The following is a 21,493-nucleotide window of genomic DNA, read 5'->3' as shown; positions in this document are numbered from 1 at the left end:
AAAAAAGAAAGAAAGAAAAGAAGAAGGGGTAAGAAGAAACCAGAAAGAATTGAGCCCTGCTGTAAGATGTCAGAAAGTATGAACAGATCCTTCCAAGTAGACTGTCCCTATGGAGACTGACTGTGACTGTGTTTTAACCGGGGCAGTAGGGAACCAGGAAGACAGCTCACCCAATGCACACTCAGACCCCATGGCAGATGTTCTAGATGGCAAGTGTAATAAGCAAGTGAGAAAGAATAAAGTGCTGCTCTACCTTGAAGTGGGCTAGACTGCCCATGGGTCCCATCAGAAAGCGAATGAATGAACTGGCGGGAACTGGAGCCACCCTATAAGAGTAGTCCTGCTTCTTTACAGCAAGGGAGCCCACAGCCACTTCAGCAGTGCCACGGCCCAGCAAAACCCTTCTTATAAGCCCGACTTTCTGTACTCGGCCTCTGCAATGACACCATCTCAGCTAGCAGGAAACTGTAAAAAATCCAAGTTGCAGAGAAGAGTCCTTCAAGAGCAGTGTCCCAGGACTCTCTCTGACGAATCCAACAGGCTCCCTGGGTTGCCCACCGCAGACCCATCCCCCACCCTGCAGGAGAGGGAAGGGAAGGTGAACATCTGTGTCCATTCTTTTTCAAAAATTATGAAAATATAACTTGAAGGAAAATCAATCCATGCAAGTATCCCTTCTGGCATAATTAAGCTCCAAACAGGTTTTCAAATGAGAAAGGTGTCCTTTTATTCCACCAATACATTTTCTTATTGAGATATAATTTGCATACTATAAAATTCACCCTTTAAAGTGTACACTTCAGTGGTTTTTAGTATATTCATAGAGTTGTGCAACCATCACCACTATCTAATTCCAGAACATTTTCATTACCTCAAAAAGAAACTAAAGCCTATTTTAAATTACTCCTCTGCCCAGGACATTCTACAATCATATACTTCTGACCACTTTGCATTCCCAACGAGTAATTAAGTGTCCAAGGTATTTTTGTATTGACCTAAAAGTTTAGCAATAACTCAAGGTAAAATGTCAGACTGTTGGCCAAAATGTCTAAGCTATTACCAGCAGTCACCATGTTCAGAAACTGGTGGCTAAACACATCCCCCAAACCAAAAGTAGCTCCAGACCAAAATTCAGGAATGTTGTACAGAAGTATTCACTAGAGTGGGACACTTTATAGTAAAGTGTAGGGGGCTGGGCGTGGTGGCTCATGCCTGTAATCCCAGCACTTTGGGAGGCTGAGGTAGGCAGATCACCTGAGGTCAGGCATTCAAGACCAGCCTGGCCAGTATGGTGAAACCCTGTCTCTACTAAAAATACAAAAATTAGCCAGGTGTGGTGGCGGGTGCCTGTAATCTCAGTTACTTGGGAGGCTGAGGCAGAAGAATCACTTGAACCTGGGAGGCGGAGGTTGCAGTGAGCCAAGATTGCACCACTGCACTCCAGCCTGGGCAACAGAGTGAGACTCTGTCTCAAAATAATAATAATAATAATAATAATAATAATAATAATAATAAAGTGTAGGATCACTGAAAGAGCAGCATTTAAAAAGAAAAACTTAGAAAGAGGGTCATGAGGCCGGGTGCGGTGGCTCATGCCTATAATCCCAGCACTTTGGGAGGCTGAGGTGGGTGGATCAAGAGGTCAAGAGATAGAGACCATCCTGGCCAACATGGTGAAACCCCGTATCTACTAAAAATACAAAAAATTAGCCGGGCTTGGTGGCGGGTGCCTGTAGTTCCAGCTACTCGGGAGGCTGAGGCAGGAGAATCACTTGAACCGGGGAGGTGGAGGTTGCATTGAGCCGAGATTGCGCCACTGCACTCCAGCCTGGCGACAGAGTGAGACACCGTCTCAGAACAAAAAAAGAAGAAAGAAGGAGGGTCAGGAGACCTACTACTCGCCTACTCTGCATCATCTTGGTCAAATCACTTAACTCCTCGGGGTTTCAATCTCCTCATTTGTATTAGGATGGTGCACAAGTAATTAACACAATTCGGTGGTACCTGGGATAATCGCTAAGATTCCTTCCAGCTCTGACCATCATACGTGTAACAAATGAACAAGCACAACCTCTTAGCTGAAGGGCAGCATGATTTCTTTAGGTAAAAATTATTCACCCAGCCGGGCACAGTGGCTCATGCCTATAATCCCTGCACTTTGCGAGGTTGAGGTGGGCAGAACACTTGAGGTCAGGAGTTCCAGACTGGACTGGGCAATGTAGTGAAACCTCATCTCTACTAAAAATACAAAAATTAGCCAGGCATGGTGGCAGGTGCCTATAATCCCAGCTACTCAGGAGGCTGAGGCAGGAGAATCGCTTGAACCCAGGAGACAGAGGTTGCAGTGAGCCGAGATACACCACTGCACTCCAGCCTGGGCAACAGAGCAAGACTCTGTCTAGGGGGAAAAAAAAAAGAATTATTCACCCAAGTCCGCTAGAAATAATTCAGGATGTAAACCAAGGAGAATCTGTGAACATAACTTTCGAAAGGCCTTTGACAAAAGCACATTTCAAAGGGACAGGACACTTAGTCGGCTCTTCAATGTCTGCTGGGTGGCAGCTACCTGGCTGCATAAAGGAATGATAGGAGACGCAACGGAAAGGCAGACAACTAGCAGTAGGGGTAAGCAGAGGCCATTTAGGGTTAACAGTATGGCTTCACAGGACTTACTATTCCACAAAAGATAGACTTTCAGCAAATGACAGCAGAGAGGGGACTCAACAGTAAACCCTGGAGTTTTGAGAAGTCATCGTTCACAGGAGCAGGCAGACTATAGGAACTGTGCTTTCATGTGGCAAGCAGAGTGTAATGTATTAAGAAAATGTATTCAGGTTACCCTTACGAGACGTGGATTCAGATATGTCACATACAATCTAGAAGCGTTATTCCTGAGTCGCTATCAACAAGTCCCTGAGGATCCTTGCTCAGATAGCAGGTAAAACACCAACAGAAAGCAGCAGCTGAAAACGCCAACAGAAAGCTGTTAATTGCTTTAAGCACAAGATGAGACCTAGAAGGGACGTTAGGAAGCAGCCAATTCACCTTTCTCATTTTCTAGATGTGAAAACCGAGACCTAGAGGGCCTGGGTAATGCCTTATGCATAGCAAGTGGTCAGTAAACATTCGTTTTGTGTGTGTGCGTTTTTACGAAAAAAAGAATTAACTCCTTTCATCTGGAATTATGAGAATTGGATGGTGACATATGATACAAAATTTAAAAATGATGCCAGATAGAAAGAGGGTAACTCAATAATATATTTGCAAAATTCAAACAAGAATTAGAGAACCAACTCCTTCTCTAAATTATTTTTTTTTTTTTTTTTTTTTTTTGAGACTGAGTCTCACTCTGTCGCCCAGGCTGGAGTGCAGTGGCACGATCTCTGCTCACTGCAAGCTCTGCCTCCCAGGTTCACGCCATTCTCCTGCCTCCCAAGTAGCTGGGACTACAGGCACCCACCACCACGCCCGGCTGATTTTTTGTGTTTTTAGTAGAGACGGGGTTTCACCATGTTAGCCAGGATGGTCTCGATCTCCTGACCTCGTGATCAGCCCGCCTCGGCCTCCCAAAGTGCTGGGATTACACAGGCGAGAGCCACCGTGCCTGGCCCACTTATTTCTTATATTTACCCCCTAATATTTGATTTGAGGTTACCCTTTGGGATGATTCTGATGATGGGATTTGGGGTACCACAGCAGGCCTTGGGAAATATTATGGGATGGCAAGAGGCCCCTCATATTCTACCATAAGAGCAATAACTTCTGCTCCTGAAGTGATCACCAAAAACAGATTCAGGGAGTTTTTTGAACTTTTGAACTTTTTCACCAAATTTTTTAATACTAGAAATGAAGAGCAATTCAGGATGCTTGGAAAAGGAATTTCAGAAGAGGGGAAAATCAGCACTAGTTTACTCGGCAGGAAATAGACCTGTCTGTATATCTGAGATCATACTGGATGAAAACGCAGACGACAAGAAGGCGTAAGAATAAATTCCTGGTTGATAAATTGGTTTGTTAAGAGCAGTTTCAAATAGGTGGGACCTTCCTGCCCTTGCAGTCATCCTGGGGGGCAACGACATTCTCTTGTGAAATGTCTCTGAGAGACAGGCTCACTGGGTCCAATGAGCAATGTCAAACAGACAAACAAAACAGCACTTGGTGGGGGCTTTTACCTGTGGGATGAGATGCAAATGCCAGGAGCACCACACTGGAAAAGAGACAGCAAAGTAGTCAAGAAGTTTCCCCCGCACCAAAAACCCCAGCTGTTGCCACCCATTTTACTTGGAAATAGTTAAATTTGCCTAAAAGCAAATTATCTGCACTGACTCATTCTGACTAAATCCAGCTCCTCAGAGAGAGTAAGAATGTCTTGAAATGTCTCATGTTTTGGCAGGAAGATTGCCTCTTGGGACAGACAGGCTTGGGACAGAATATGAATCCATGTTTCAACCTGAGGGTTCACTGTGTCTCTTTTCTTGGTCCTGGCTGACCCTAGTTACGATCATACTCACCTAATCTACCAAGAGTATTTACAAGCTAAATGAAGCAAACTCTGAATTAAAATAGGTTGCAATGTAAAAGCTAGCTGTTGTGTGTGAGCTACGTGTATTTTTGCCACAAAATTAACTGTGTAGAAGATAGTTACATTTCTAAGAGGCTAGCCCACAATTGATCCAGCCCATCCACCATGTGGCTGAAAACTACCTTTACTGATTTTCAATAGATGCCACAGAAGGGAAAGGATGAAAAGAGAATGAAGAGGAGTGTTCCTTTGATGTGAGCCCTGTTCATCCTTGGCACCCTCCCGTCGTCCTCTCTGGAAACCCCTCCCATCCCCCAGCACCCCTCTGCAGTGCCTTCAGACTGCCGAACCCCACTGTGGGGGGCCCAGTCCCCACCCTCTGCAGCCTCTTCTATCAAACCTCATGCCATCCAGGCAGCCAATCAAATTAGAGGCTAGGAGTAAAACATGTTTTCTAAGTATGGGAGGGAATTCTTTATTTTTATTTTATTTTTTAAATTTATTTACTGTTTATTATACTTTAAGTTTTAGAGTACATGTGCACAATGTGCAGGTTTGTTACATAGGTATACATGTGCCATGTTGGTGTGCTGCACCCATTAACTCGTCATTTACATTAGGTATCTCTCCTAAAGCTATCCCTCCCCGCTCCCCCCACCCCACGACAGGCCTCGGTGTGTGATGTTCCCCTTCCTGGGTCCAAGCGTTCTCATTGTTCAGTTCGGAAGGGAATTTTTTTAAAGTGCTGGATGGCCTACGCTGGTTCTAAACCCTGGCTGCGTATCAGAATAGCCCAGTGTCCTGGCTTAAATCGGAATCTCTGAGGTGCAGGCATCAGTTGTTTTATTTTGTTATGGCCTCTCAGTGGCTCTAAAGTGCACCAGGACTGGGAACTACCACAAAGAATCCCTAGTCGGTGGTGACATCCTAGGCAGTGTGGAGGAAGATGGCTGTGAGCAAAGAAACCACTGGGAGCCCTGCCTGCTCTGGGGCCGTCTCCCAGAACCATTTCTGTGTTTCTCATGCTCTTCCTGTGCTCTTCCTCTAAAGCTCAGGTTCTCTGATGGCCCCAGGGCAGCAGCACTGTGGACAGAGGCTAGACAGGAGGCTTGGGAGAAAGCCAATGGGAAGAGCCACACATCTGGTCATTGAGAAGTTGTAGGTGTGTAAGACAGGGCTGCATGTAGCTGTAAACGCGACTGGAGACTTTGCAATGATTAGCCCTTTGCATGGGCTCTCTAAGTCTTTGCCTCCATCTCACCTTTCTTTGGAAAACATATACCCTGTTCATACTCTATTATTTTATCTCCCTGAATCCCTTTTGGGTTATAACTTCAGGAGCAGAAGTGATCACTCTTATGGCAGGATAGGAGGGGCCTCTTACCATCCCAAAGCATCTCCCAGAGCTGGTCACGTACCCCAAATCCCATCATCAGAATCACCCCAAAGGGTAACTCAAATAAAATATTAGGGGGTACATATAAGAAATAATTAAGTGAAGGAATTGGTCCTTTAATCCTTGTTTGAATTTTGCAAATATAGTGTTAAGCCACTCCTAACTCCTACCAAAGCAGGCCATTCAGTACTTGAAAAAAAAATCCCTCCAATACTTAGATCACATGTTTTATCCTAACCTCTAACTCAATCGGTCGTCTGGATGGCATGAGTTTTGATAGAAGAGGCTGCAGAGGGTGGGGGACTGGGCCCCCCACAGTGGGCTTTGGCAGCGTGAAGGCACTGCAGAGGGGTGCTGGGGGATGGGAGGGGGTTCCAGAGAGGGCGATGGGAGGGTGCCAAGGATGAATGAGGCTCACATCAAAGGAACACTCCTCTTCATTCTCTTTTCATCCTTTCCCCTGTGTGGCATCCTACACTGCGACCTCCCTGGGGGCAAGAACCATAGTTTATTCATCCTTGGATCCCTAGCAGTGCCAGACATCATGTGGCAGGTACACAATACGTTTTCTGGACTGCAATTAATCACTCTAGGTGTACTGTGGTGGGACTATGTTTGAAGGAAAATGTAACTTGAAGCCCTGTATACTTTTTTTTTTTGACACAGGATCTCTCCATCGCCCAGGCTGGAGTGCAGAGGTGCAATCATCACTCACTGTAACCTTGAACCCTGGGGCTCAAGTGATCCTCCTGCCTCAGCCTCCCAACACGGAAACCCCTTAGAGTTCTCAGATTATAAATTACGTGCACATTATAATGAAGAAATTATACTAATATAAAAAGGGTATATCATGCTGTTCTAGTAAAGCAGGCTCATTCTCTGCTTGGCTTGGGACAAGGATACAAACAGAAGTCCACATACCATATTTAAAAGTTACAAATCAAGCCTCAGACTTCATCCTACCTTAACAAATACACCTTCAAAATAACCTGAAAGTCTAGTTTAAAATGTAGAATTCTTGGGCTCCCTGGTGCTGCATGTCAGAATGGAGCAGCCCAGGGCAGCCTCTGACTCCCGGTTGGCAATGCCTCCCTTTTCTTTCCACCCCAGGCTTCATCCTGCAGCCCAAGGGCCTCACACATGTGTGGACACCTGAGCCTGCAAGGTCACCTCCACCTCCACTCCTGCCCATTGACAGCCTCTCTTTGGACACCCCTTGGGCCTGAGAATGAGTTGGGAAGATGGACCCAAGGAGCCCTGGAGTTGAGCTCAGGGACATGGGTGGGGATTCAAGGACACAATCTAGAAGTGAGGGGGTGGGCTCTGGGATGAGAGAAACGTCCTTAGCCTCACAGATGCCACGCCCCAGAGGAGGGATGTGGCCCTCTGAAGTTTAGGGCCTGAGAGAGGCCTCTCTTGCCTGGTCTAAGGGCAAGACTACTATTTGGTCTCCTCAACTCTGGTTATCCTCACAAATTCTGTAACTTACCTTCCTGGCAGGCACACTGGCTCAGAACTCTTCAATCAAAATATTATTGGAAAATAAAAATCCATTAGCCCTAAAAGGATATGAACTGTTCTTTAAAAATGTAAATTATATTTTACCTGAATATATAGTTTAAGTATTGCTGGTCAATGTCACTAAGGAATGAGAGAGAAAAAAAGATAAATGAAATAGCAGAACTATTTTAAATACATAAAATAATCATTATCTTCTATTAATAAATTATATTTTAGTTACTACTTTTATAAATTACCCATAAATAGAGGGAAAAGTATTTAATATTCAAAACCAGTCGCTAGTTCATTTTAAATCACACACATTTTCACCTGTGGGCAACTGTTTCCCACGTATACATTTGTCACTTTCAAAGGAGTGTCAACTATCTCAGGCCACTGGACTGGCTTCTGTGGCTACCAGATTTAACAAGTAAAAATACAGGGCAATCAAATACATTTGAATTTCTGATTAAGAGTAATGTTTTAGTGTAAGTACTATCTGTTCCGAATATTACAAAAATTATTCGAGGCTTATCTGAAATTCAAATGCAACCAGGCATCCTGTATTTTATCTGGCAACTCTACTGGCTTCTTGCTACAAAAACATTTTATTAAAAGAACAAAAGGTGCTTCAGGGAGTGGAAGCCCCACATTCTTAGAGTGGATGACCTTCTCTCAGGAGTCATTCCCTTCGAACCTTTTCTCATTAGGCCTTCAGCAGGCTCCAAAACCCAGAGGCCAGCTGGCCGGTCTAGGGGAACTGGCCTTACAGCTCCAGGCCTGAAGTCTTGTCTTTTCTCATTTACATTCACCAAAGCTGCTCCATTGACTGCCTGCAACAAAGGCCTCATTTTGCCCAAGAATGAGCTAGGAAGTGGAGAGACTTCTGGGTCTAAAGTCAGTCAAATTAGGATGGAGCTCGGGAAACAAGAAAAAGTACTGTCCCTCTGTGATCAATGCAGCCGATTGGCACCCAAAGCAGCTGGCCACATACATTTCATTCACATGTCATCTGAGAGGTGACATGTGAATCCCCTGAAGGAAGGGGATTGAGACTTCCATGCCTCTTCACACACGGCTAAAGGCAGGCATGTTCCAGGTGTTGGCGGACACAGCCTGGAGTGGCCCAAACAGCAAGAAGAGGGACGGCTTCAAGGACTAAGTCCCCTGCCCTCACCACAATCCAGGCCTGCAGAGTCTCTGGCCGAATGGAAGAATCTCATGATACCACAAGTCTCAACCCTTTCCTTTAGGCCAACCACAATTCACCAAACATTAAGAGTTTGTCTTGGCCGGGCGCGGTGGCTCACACCTGTAATCCCAGCACTTTGGGAGGCCAAGGCAGGCGGATCACCTGAGGTCGAGAGTTTGAGACCAGCCTGACCAACATGGAGAAACCCCTCTCTACTAAAAATACAAAATTAGTGAAGCGTGGTGGCACATGCCTATAATCCCAGCTACTCGGGAGGCTGAGGCAAGTGAATAGATTGAACCCAAGGGGCGGAGGGTGAGGTGAGCTGAGACCGCGCCATTGCACTCCAGATCGTGCCATTGCACTCCAACAAGAGCGAAATTCCATCACAAGGGAAAAATAAGAAAAGAGTTTAAGAGTTTACCTTAATGCACTGGGTTTCTGGGACTTCCGCAGAATTTTATAAGCCCCTGAAAATGAAATAAAACATGTCACTGGTCATGGTATTCTTCTCAAGGAACTGCTGGCATGTCCAGGGAAACACAAAATCCACATGGATAAAGGCCCCCAAAGGCATGACTGCTGGTCCTTTTCCCTATGAGGGTCACACCCAGCTGACAGGAGAAGACCATCAACATTTGGAAGGTTTCAAGGATGCAAATTCAATAATCCTCTATGATAACGCAGTCAGTCCTTCCAGTGGTCCCCAGAGTACTGGGCATGGAAAGCATCATGATCAATGAAGGACACAATTAACAGGAAGGTGTTACTTCCTTGACATGATGCACATGAAAAAAGAAACACCCCTGGATTGCTGAACATTTCTGAGCTGTGTTAACAGTCAGGGCACTGCTTTTCCCCCAGGACTACAGACAAGCAACACTGAACATATGATTTGTAATAAAATCAGATGGTCCCTTTATTTGACCAATTTCAACTTTTTTGGTAAATTACCGGAAAAAAAAAAGTTTTTGACATGAACTTCTGAATATCTTCCCAACGTTTTTAGAGAAGACCAATCAGCGTTCCAAAAGTTGACTTGAGCAAGTGAAACCCCAAGTCATGGTGAGTTAGTTCATATTTGCCATGAAAAAAGAGGAAAGTATATTGGAAATGGACACATTTGAGGAAAAACCTCAAAATAGAAAACCAATCCAGAAAATGACCATTTAATTTTAACCTTCACAACTTGGATTTGATTTTCCTATTGTCCAGGGTCACCAAAAAGTGGGTATACAATAAACCTCAATTATTCAAGTAAGCCTCCCTCCCTCCCTCCTTCCTCCCTCTTTCTCTCCCTCCCTCTCTCTGTCTTTCTTTCCTTTTTTTTTTTTTTGACAAGGTTTCACTCTTTTGCCCAGGCTGGAGTGTGGTGGTGTGATCATGACTCCTGCAGCCTCGACCTCCCTGGCCTCAGGTGATCCTCCCACCTCAGCCTCCTGAGCAGCTGGGACAACAGGCATGTGCCACCATGCCTGGCTAATTTTTGTATTTTTTGTAGAGACGGGGTTTCTCGAGGTTGCCCAGGTGGGTCTCTGATTCCTGGGCCCAAGGGATCTGCTTGCCTTGGCCTCCCAAAGTGCTGGTATTACAAGTATGAGCCACTGTGCCCAGCCTTACGTAAGTACTATTTTAAAACTTACCTACACAGAATAAGTGAATTACAGCCCAAAAATATCCATCTGGATCAAACTGAAACACAGAATCAAAAAAAGAAAAAATGGCTATAAGAGCAAGGCAAACGGAATCCAGTGCGGCCATCAGAAACCCTGTCATCAATGCGCAGTGCCAAGCAAGGGTCCCAAAATAGGACCCCTGGGGCCTTACGTCAGTTCCTTGGTTCCCTCTCATTCCTCACCCAGGTGCCTACAACATCTTCCTAACAGGACTCTGCCTCCAACACCCCATGCCCCTCACTGCCATCACAAAGTTCAAATCTAAACTCATGACACCCCAAGACCTCTGTGACAAGCCCCCATCAACCCCTCCGGTTGTATGTACAGCCTCCTACTGTCCCTGAATAAGGATAACTTGCATTTTCCCAAGCATGACTGCTTCCCCCTACAACTCAACCAAGGGGACCCTCTACTTCTTCCTTTATCATTCTCCACAGGATGTAGTATCACAGGACACGTCCTATTCATTTCTTCCTTATTTGTTTATGTGTTTCTGTCTCCTCCTGCCCTCCCCTCTCATAGATGTACATTCCAGGAGGGCAGGTGTTAGGACAGGGGTAGACACACAACAGGTGCTCAATGATGCTGGATCACAGGATACTCATGACACTCCACGACTGCCCTCGCCTGCTTTCTTCTCCTGGCTAACTCCTCCTCATTCTTCCAGATTTAGGTCCTGTAAGCAGAGTCTGGCTCTAGCATCAGAGAGATCTGCGATAAATTCTAAAATCCCCACTTATTTGTTAGCTGCTGACCTTTTGAGCCTCCTTATTCTATGCTATGAAATGGAGATAATAATGCTCCCACCCTTACAGAAATGTGGGGAGATTTTAAATAACATAAGGCACAGAAAGCATTGGCACAGAGCCTGGCACACAGCAGGCTACCTGTAATTGTGGCTACTCCTACTTCCTGAGGTCCCACGTCTTCTTAGGTGCTTCAGAGCCTCCTGTACCTCAGGGACAGAGCCCTGGCCTCCCTGTGTGATAATGATCTGTTTACTTGACTGTTTCCCTCCCCTCTGCTCCAAATAGGCTTGACTTCTGCCTGAGCAAAGATTAATTTTCCTCTTTGTGTCCCCAGAGCCTGGCTCAGTGCCTGACACTTGGTGGGGACCTAATAATCCTGGGGGAGAAAAGGAGGGAGAAAAAAAGAAAGAAAGGAAACCCAGAAACGAGAGGACTACTGGGGGCAGGGGTGGGTCCTCAGCACCTCATAAAGAAAACTCAACTTTAGCACAGGATAATAAAATAAAAATCATTTTGCAGGCCAGGCACAGTGGCTCATGCCTGTAATACCAGCACCTTGGCAGGCCGAGGCGGGCGAATCACTTGAGGTCAGGAGTTTGAGACCAGCCTGGCCAACATGGAGAAACCTCATCTGTACTAAAAATACAAAAAATTAGCTGGGCGTGGTGGTGGGCGCTTGTAGTCCCAGCTACTCAGGAGGCTGAGGCAGGAGAATTGCTTGAACCCGGGAGGTGGAGGTTGCAGTGAGCCGAGATCGTGCCACTCCACTCCAGCCTAGGCAACAGGGTGAGACTGTGTCTCAAAACAAAGCAAAAACAAAAACAAAAAATCACTTTGTAGGAGATGAGGCCCTTGGGAGGAGAGGAAATCAACTTTGCCTCCATGCCTGAGGCTGGGGCAACCTGGGTGTTGGCTTGCAGGTTCACCAGGCATGTACAGAGGACAGACAGCAGGCACCACAGTGCCCAGGGACCAGAGCTCTGCAGGCCGCGATGCCTGCAGCCTTGGGGAGAAGGCAAAAGCCTGGGGAAATGGTATCGCCCAAGCCCAAAGCTACCCAGCCTGTAAGCTTTGGAATGCTTCTGCATAGGCCAAGTTATCCTGCTTCTAAAAGGAAGGACTAGGAAATTCTGGTCATACACCCAGGCTTCAGAGAATAAAAGACACTTTGAAGGCAAATGAGTTCACCTGGACCTACCTGGGAGTCATTGAAGGGAAGGCATCCTGCTGCGGCCAGGAGGAAGAAGGCACTGTGGAGAGGGAGATAAAACACTGCAGCTTCACCTTTCAACATCAAAGCTTTCCCCAAGAGTGTGGAGGTGAAAATGCATCCTCTGGAGTTTGGATGAGGCAAAGATCCTACGAGACCAGCTTGGTTCCTCTGTCCTTCCTCTGTGAACCTGACTACCTGTGTAGTTTTCAATTATGTGCTCTACTCATGAACAGACCTTTCCTTCTCTGGACCTCAGCTAGCTGTTTCCCAGAGTCAGGCAGTTACAGGACATCTGCAAAACCACAGCTGGTTCACTCGAGGAAAATAGTGTGCCTGTGAAACATCTAATGAAACAAGTGTTTTTTCAACTGCAGATCCCAAAAATATACAAGTGAAAAACTGGAGAATCAGACCACAAATATGCCTGTTTCAAAAATGAAAACACTACAGAAATCGCATTAAAATCCTTTGTGCACCCCCACAACCAAATGATCAAACTTAATACCACCAATAACGAGGCAGATCCGCATTGTGTGCCTCTTGATATAAAGCTCGGAAGGACACCACATCACTTGGGTGGTATTCCTGCCAAATATGCAGAGCGTGGATTGAACCACGAGGAAACACTGAGACAAACCCAAATTTAGGGACAGTTCACAAAACAACAGGCCTCCCCTATTCAAAAATGCGAAGGCAATGAAAGACAATAAAAAGCTGAGGAACTGTTCCAGATTAAAGGGTACGAAAGAGACATGACATCTTTTTTTTCCTTTTTTTGACACGGAGTTTCATTCTTGTTGCCCAGGCTGGAGTGCAGTGGCGCAATCTCGGCTCACCGCAACCTCCACCTCCCGGGTTCAAGCGATTCTCCTGCCTCAGCCTCCCGAGTAACTGTGATTACAGGCATGCACCACCTCACCAGGCTAATTTTGTATTTTTAGAGGCAGGGTTTCTCCATGTTGGTCAGGCTGGTCTCGAACTCCCGACCTCAGGTGATCCGCCTGACTCGGCCTCCTGAAGTGCTGGGATTACAGGCCTGAGCCAACACGCCCGGCTTAGACATGACATCTTTAGGGGAAAAAAGAATGTTATAAAAGATAATATTGTGCCAGGTGTGGTGGCTCACGCCTGTAATCCCAGCACTTCAGGAGGCCAAGGCGGGCAGATCACTTGAGTTCAGGAGTTTGAGCCCAGCCTGGTCAATACGGTAAAACCCCTTTTCTACTAAAAACACACAAATTAGCCAGGTGTGGTGGCTCACGCCTGTAGTCCCAGCTACTCAGGAGGCTGAGGCAGGAGAATCACTTGAACCCGGGAGGCGGAGGTTTCAGTAAGCCAAGATGTGCCACTGCACTCTGGCCTGGGTGGCAGAGCAAGACTCCATCTCAAAAAAGAAAAGGAAATAATAATAATAGTAATAATATTGTGGCCAGATAAGTGGCAACATTTGAACGTGGATTCAATATTAAATAATAGTATCATATCAGATGTTATTTTCTAAATTCACTGACTGCACTTTAGTTATCTAAGGGATTGTCGTTTTTAGGAAACACAGCTTGAAGTATTTACGAGTGGAGTCATGACCTCTACAACTTATTCTCAAATGATTCAGAAAACATAAGAGCAAGAATAATATCTACATTATCATATATGTATGCGATATTTATGTATGTTTATGCATGTGTACACATATATACATTGAGATAGCAAGAAAGCAAATGTAAAAAATGTTACCAATGGGTGAATCTAAGTGAAGAATACATGGGAGCTCCTTGTAATATTCTTGCAACTTTTCTGTAGGTTTAAACTTTCCCCCCATAAAGTGTTTTATCAGACAAATTTCTTATACATACTGAAATATTTACAGATGAAATGCTAGGGTGCCTGGAATAAATACTGAGCAAGGCAGTGGGTGGGGCCAGAAGCTGAAAATGGCTGAAGCTGGGAACTGGGTACACAGGACTTCATTCATTATTCTGTTTACTTTGATATGTCTTTAGAAATTTCCACAGTAAAGCAATTTTTAAAAATTCTTGCACAAAAAGTAACACTGCCAAACACAGATATTTTCAGGAAGCTATCCTCACTCATTAGACAGTCAATTTGGAGCTGGTTCAGTAATCCCTGGTTTATGGCCTATTCCTTCTGAGTTTTATATGCCGAAAGCTCTTGCCTCTAGCTTTCCCCACTCTCTCCTCCTAAAAGAAGGCGCCAGAAAGCATAAAACCCAAATTATCACTTAGTCTCTTTCCTCTTTCCATTTTATAGAGGCAACATATATATAGTGCCCCTTAACTACTGACTATTCCATCAGGCAGCAAACAGCCAAGGATCAAAGGCGTGAACAAAAGCGCTGAATACAATGTTTTCACTTTCAGGGAACTTTGCCATATGCCATCTCCTACCAACATAGATTCTGTATTCTATATAGAGACTACATGTTTTTATATGTACACATAAACATATATATGTAACACACAACTTGGCAGGTGTAATCTTAGTACACTGAAAACAGTGGTGCTGATCAATTCTGATGGTGCTCACTGCTATAACCATGTGTAGTTGCCACTGTATCCAATGGACCAGCACTGACCGGCTGGGCCAGAGGCAGGAGGACTGGCAGAGGGGCCCACGGAGCTGGCGCCTCACAGCCTTGGGAAGGTCAGGATAACACGGAGCAGCCGAGGCTGAGGACACTTCTCTACCCTAGTCCGCCCTACTCCTATAGCCTTGCTGACTTTCAAGGCACCCCAACACACAAATGACCCAGAGAAGAATCCAAGGCAAACAGTGGGATAAGTGGAGGAGAGACTGTCAGGGGAGCTTCTTGGGCCTGCCCGGGAATAGATAGGTTTTGTGGTGGGAGGAGAGGAGAATACTGATGGGTTTGGTGTCTCCCTGTAGTGAAAGGCTTCATAGAATAGAGGATGCTTCCCCATCCATGGGGAATGAGCAACAGAGATCCCCCCAAACAGACAACCTCTTGGGGCTGTGGAAGACGGGGGATGCCCAAGGGTGAGACACCTGCCTGCCTGCCCACCACACCTGGCCTCGAGCACTACCTGATTACATCAGGTATCATGAGCTTTACTGCCTCTCTTTGACACCTGCTAATCTCCTTTTAAACAGGAGGACAGTCCTGAAGTTTGGTTTTGTCTTGTTCTTTCAAGGTGGAACCTGTAATAAAGAAATAAAAGGAGGGTGGGGGATTGGATGAAAGCCCAGAAATATCTGCAGCAGAAATCCTAAATCCATCTATCAAAGCACCTTTGTTGGTTTTCTGCCTCCAGGACTGAGCTGCTTGGCCTGCAGAGGAAGCGGGAAGCAGTCAGATGCAGGGCACCCAGGTTAGAATTCAAATGCTGCAGGCACCGAGGGCTGAGTGAGAGGACAGCCCAGTTTACGCTCTAGCAGAGGAAACTGAGGCAAAGAGGATGAGGAAAGCTGCCCACAATCCCCCTGCTGTGGCCCAGGACTGCAGTTCTGAGCTTACAGGCCGGCGCTTTTTCCACCACGGAAAATATTAAAGACCAAATAAACTGCAAACGTTACTTTTAAATTTTTAAGTCATTTCCATGTTTTTCATTTTCATTCTCCATCAGTATCACACAACTGTTTAGTAAAGTTGTGGGCATCAATGACTGAAATCTAGCACAGGTTGGTTCTGGTGTTTTCTCTTTTGGAATAAAATATTTCAGAAAGAAAAGAGAAACACAGGAAATTTTAGACTAAGACACAAATTAGGGATATATGAATGTTTATAATAAATTCTTCTGTCACCTCTTAGAGTATGAATCTTCAACAAACAGTTTATCATCCAAGTTACAATTAGGTTAAATCTTCTATTAGGGCTTTTTGTGGGGAGGGCAGTAAACTTACCTACAGATCTTCGCAGGAGATGCTTTCTGCATAAAAGTAAAGAAACATACAATTAGACTTTTAAAACTTTTAAAATTCCTCTTAAAAGGAAACATTTTGATTAAGAGGCAAATAAACTACGAGTAGGTTTATCAAGGGCTTAACAGCTTGCCGCACTTTAATATTTACTGAGGCTTTTTCTGCTTGGACCAAATGAAGGATGACTCAGAATTCCAGAGTTGAGTCACTTCAGCAAAGTACTTTCACCATTAGAATGATGTTTACTCGTGAAAGACAAAATGACGCTGGGGTTGTGTCTTTAAAACTCTTACACACTAAGAAGAGCAGCGAGAAAGAAATACATGTAACCTGTATTTTAAAGAGCAATTAAGCTGTTTTTCTGTTTATCCATTTATCTATCTATCTATCTATCTATCTATCTAATCTCACTCTGTTGCCCTGGCTGGAGTGCAATGATATGGTAACTACAGCCTTAAACTCCCGGGCTGAAGCAATCCTCCCACCTCAGCCTCCTGAGTAGCTAGGACTACAGGCATGAACCACCATGTACGGCTACTCTTTTTATTTTTATTTTTATTTTTAGATTTCTGTAGCAGCAGGATCTGACTATGTTGCTCAGAGGTATTGAATTCCTGGCCTCAAGTGATTTTCCTGCCTTAGCCTCCTAAAGCACGGGGATTACAGGCGTGAGCCACTGCACCCAACCTCAACTTCTATTTTAGTTCTGTCTCTTTAAGTATTCCATTCACTAATCCAGCTGACTCTGAGCAGTCCTATAAATTATCTGATGTGATATAAAAATTAAAAAACGGGCCGGGCGCGGTGGCTCAAGCCTGTAATCCCAGCACTTTGGGAGGCCGAGACAGGCGGATCACGAGGTCAGGAGATCGAGACCATCCTGGCTGACACGGTGAAACCCCGTCTCTACTAAAAAAATACAAAAAACTAGCCGGGCGAGGTGGCGGGCGCCTGTAGTCCCAGCTACTTGGGAGGCTGAGGCAGGAGAATGGCGTGAACCCGGGAGGCGGAGCTTGCAGTGAGCTGAGATCCGGCCACTGCACTCCAGCCTGGGTGGCAGAGCGAGACTCCGTCTAAAAAAAAAATAAATAAATAAATAAAAATTAAAAAACAGAAAAAAAAGAGGAGTATTAACATTACTCCACCCCAAGGGAGAAGGGAAAAAAAGGCAGACTGGGGGAATATAAACTTGGCATTTAAATGACCTGAAATGAAGAAATTCTGATTTGGACTCTACCATTATAACTCCTTTTGATGAGTCAGTTTAAGGAAATCAGACTTTTGTACTGAGAACGCATTTGCACATGTTAGCAGAGAGTAACACGTTAGGAGAGGGTAACACCGATTTTTCTATATTTGATAGAGGAAACAAACAGGTCCAATTCAACTTTTGATTAATTCTAAACATTTCAGAAGGATTATTCTGCTAGCTGGGAACACACTATAATTTTTGACGCCAGTTCAGGCAGTGTGAAGTATAAACATATTGTTTAGAAGTGAAGCGCTGACAAGAGAAACATGTGGCTTATTACAAAGGCTACCTTAAGTTTTCATGTGTGCTTAAATAATAAAGTTTCCCCTGTTTTAATGAAGAGATTCTATTTTTGCAGCTTTAGACTCTAATCTTGGTCTTTGCCCAACCCTGCCTCTGCAGAGCCCAGGGCGTGAGGCCAGCCGTGCTGTACTGCCACCTGCTGGGAAGTTAGCCCTTAAGCACCGAAAGGAGGAGGGCAAAGGTGATCTGGCTCACACCTGCATAACTGTCCCCCATACGGTAAATGTGTTACTCAAAAATTCTTTTTTTTTTTTTTTTTTTTTTTTTTTTGAGATGGAGTCTTGCTCTGTTGCCCAGGATGGAGCGTAGTGGTGTGATCTTGGCTCACTGCAACCTCTGCCTCCTGGGTTCAAGTAATTCTCTTGCCTCAGCCTCCCAAGTAGCTGGGATTACAGGTGTGCGCCACCACGCCCAGCTAATTTTTGTAATTTTAGTAGAGATGGGGTTTCGCCATGTTGGCCAGACTGGTCTCTAACTCACGGCCTCCCAAAGTGTTGGGATCACGGGCGTGAGCCACCATGCCCAGTAGTTACTCAAAAATTGAGCTAACCGTAACCAAAACCTCAACAGCCTGGTGTAAGAGCAGAAATAGAGAGGAGGGACTGAAGGGATGCTCTTCCACTTCTGTAATAGCATGCTCACCCAGTAACTTCCAGGGCTAACGTTTCAGGCCAAAAGAAAAGGCCCCTTCCATGGAGGGGAGTAAAAGAGCATAGATCCTGGGATACAGAGAGTAAAAACAGGCAATATGTTCATTACTTAGCTCCATCTCCCAGGGCTCTGGATATGACTGAATTCATGGCAGCCATTTTCCTTTTCAGGATCCTCAGTCCAAAATAACCTAGCAACAAGTCCTACTGAGGTCTCAGGGTTCTGAACAGGTTAACTCCTCAAAAGCCATGCAGCCCAAGGGCCAGATGTGGTGGTTCATGCCTGTAATCCCAGCACTTTGGGAGGCTGAGGAGGGTGGATTGCCTGAGGTTAGGTGTTCAAGACCAGCCTGGATAACATGGCGAAACCCCGTCTCTACTAAAAATACCAAAAATTAGCAGGTGTGGTGGCACACGCCTGTAATCTCAGCTACTCGGGAGGCTGACGCAGGAGATTTGCTTGAACCGGGAGGTGGAGATTGCAGTGAGCGGAGATCACACCACTACACTCCAGCCTGGGTGACAGGGCGAGGCTCTGTATCAAAAAAAAAAAAAAAAGAAGTCATGCTGCCAAAATTAACAAAAAATAGCTGACATTCCTCTGGGTCAGCTAACTGAACTGTGAGGGCTACTCACATTGCCAGGTGCTGTTCTAAGGGCTCTACATGTACTGAATCCTTTAATCATGGGGTAAGTAACAGTCATTGGTTCTATGTTAAAGAGGAGGGCACTTGAGGCACTGAGGAATGAGGGAAGCTGCCCCCCCGCCCGCCTGCCAGTCCTGCGGTGTCACCTCTGCTGGCACCCTTCCCCACCACCTGACGCTCTCTCTGCCTGCCTGACAAGGAGAGTCCTTTCTCTTATCAAACTGGAAAGTCCCCTCCCACCCTGCCTGACTCGAATCTACCCCCTAGGGAAGCTTTCCTTGCTCCTCCCGTGCCGACTTACCGGAACTCACCCGCTGGCCCACCCATACCCTGTGCCAGCCCAAGTGTACAGGCCAGCCCCTCCATTCAACTCTGGTTTAAGGCTAAGAAATGCGTCTCCTACATCTCTGCAGCTTTAGGCCTAGCGAAATGTTTGACATTTCATAGGTACTTGATAAATGCTGAACAAATGAATAAATAAACAGGAGTATTCTAATATTAAACTGTAATAAATAAGTCTGCAAGGTACATTAATTCCTCGAGCCACGTATTGCCTTAGAGTCAAACTCTGTGTGTGTGTGTGCGCACATGTGTGTGTGCATGAATACACAAAGATGTTGTTGTGGATGGTGAAAATGAACTCTACAGCTCCAGATAGTTTATTTTCATAATCTGGGAATGAAGTCACAAGGAGGTCAACTTTTACTCTCCAAAAATGATTCTAGTAAAATCCGCACATGGTAGACAAAATAGCCCTCATTGTAACATTTAACAGTCTGTGAGGTGGTGTGCAAGCGTGTTCCTTATGATAAGGGATTATTTCATCAAGGCTGTATCATCAGAAATATAAGTCTCATCAAGAACATATCACAGCAGCATCATGGAGCAGATTTTAACCCTAAACTGCTAAATACCACCTACAATTCTATAAATAGGGAACGGCCAACACATGCCTCAGCCAATGTGGAATGATAGCCTTAATAGGGTTTCCTGACCAACTGTTAAATGGAAAAATAGGATGTGTCTTACCATACGTGTAAATACATCTATATATGTGCATAGGAAAAAAGTCTGAAAGAATAGAGTGGTTTCCTCAGGGAAGTAGAAACACAGTTGATTTTTGGGTTTTTAGAGTCAAGGTCTCACTGTTGCCCAGGCTGAGGTGCAGTGGCACAATCATGGCTCACTGCAGCCTCGAACTCCTGCATCTGATCCTCCTGCCTCAGCCTTCCAAAGCTTTTGGATTACAGGCATGAGCCACTGGGTGGCCTCCCTCTGTATTTTCTACAACATCTTAAATCTTCTTAGATTTACAAAGGAAAGAAAGGTTTGTTTTAATAACAACAACAACAAAAAGTTACCCACTCACTTTTTTCTAGTTTGCCCTGACAAGAAATGATGTTTTCTGTTAGTGATCATATGGAGTTGAAGATTCAAAATCTTACGGTGTTCATTCAGTGATTTCCAAGGACAGGGCCTCTCAGCCAGACATCTGCCCTCGTCTCTAGAGTGGAAGAGGTCCCCTGCTAGATGGAAGCATCCCTGAAGGACTTTCTAACCCTCACTCCTACAGTCACCCTCATCTACAGGCTCTGACCTGCCCACCAGGAAGCAAAACCCTGTGGAGATGCCTTGATCTTGTCCCCAGACCAGGTAAATCTTCATTTCTAAATTTATAAGAAAGCATCCCAGCCAGGCGCAGTGGTTCATGCCTGTAATCCCAGCACTTTGGGAGGCCGAAGTGGGAGGATCACAAGATCAGGAATTCGAGACCAGCCTGGCTAACACGGTGAAACCCTGTCTCTACTAAAAATACACAAAATTAGCTGGACATGGTGGCAGGCGCCTGTAATCCCAGCTACTCGGGAGGCTGAGGCAGGAGAATCGCTTGAACCCGGGCGGCAGAGGTTGCCGTGAGCCGAGATCACGCCACTGCACTCTAGCCTGGGTGACAGTGTGAGACTCCGTCTCAGAAAAAAAAGAAGTATCCTTTTGGAGAATATGAAGCCTTTTTCGAATTTGGACAGGTCAGGTTCCCAGAGCTAGCCACTCTCAGGGAGGTTCTGCCCCTGAACTTCAGTGACCATTTAGTGACTCTTGAGCTCAGTCCCAGTTCTGGAGGCTGCGCCCAGAGCTCTGAGGAGAACCACCACGTGGTTCCTGCCATTGGAAGACTCAGGGAAGCAGGCCCGAGACAAGGGGAAAATCATGCCGTATCTCATTGACCCTAATACACCACTGATTGTAAAACTTCCACTTATTTTATGTATTAGGGAGAAAGAAAAAAAAAACTACACCATGACACATCATTGATTGTAAGAGCCTTCCCACTGTAGATATTTGACTAAAATGTGAAAGAAAAGCAGTGCATGTTAGAACTGACGGACTATGGAAACTGCACGATGGTGTTGTAAGTAAAACGTCAGAGGAAGGTGCCCATCCAGGGAACCCTCCAGCCGCACAGAGATCAGCCCAAGTGCCGAGAGGCCTCCACCT

At 45.4% G+C, this 21,493-nt stretch overlaps 1 protein-coding gene across 8 annotated transcripts in view; it reads right to left on the bottom strand.

The window, feature by feature from the left end:
• Positions 1–21,493, bottom strand: part of TMEM241 (transmembrane protein 241) — a 163,726-nt gene that overhangs the window by 86,862 nt on the left and 55,371 nt on the right. For 7 of the 8 annotated variants that reach the window (XR_007721298.1, XM_050767991.1, XM_050767992.1 and 4 more), the window contains 6 exons: positions 16,128–16,153; positions 12,234–12,285; positions 10,254–10,302; positions 9,035–9,080; positions 7,524–7,559; positions 4,173–4,207 (listed from right to left, as the gene is read on the bottom strand). Coding sequence is in view for 7 of the 8 variants with exons in the window: in XM_050767991.1 (XP_050623948.1) it covers positions 4,173–4,207; positions 7,524–7,559; positions 9,035–9,080; positions 10,254–10,302; positions 12,234–12,285; positions 16,128–16,153 (244 nt within the window). In the remaining variant the exon portion in view is untranslated. Of the gene's footprint in view, positions 1–4,172; positions 4,208–7,523; positions 7,560–9,034; positions 9,081–10,253; positions 10,303–12,233; positions 12,286–15,310; positions 15,426–16,127; positions 16,154–21,493 lie in introns of those variants that run through there. The other variant, XM_050767993.1, reaches the window with a different exon arrangement.

Source organism: Macaca thibetana, chromosome 18 (assembly GCF_024542745.1).
Source record: "Macaca thibetana thibetana isolate TM-01 chromosome 18, ASM2454274v1, whole genome shotgun sequence".
Lineage (NCBI taxonomy): Eukaryota > Metazoa > Chordata > Mammalia > Primates > Cercopithecidae > Macaca > Macaca thibetana.
The sequence above is the reverse complement of the archived record's forward strand: the minus strand, read 5'-3'. Positions and strand labels throughout refer to the sequence as shown.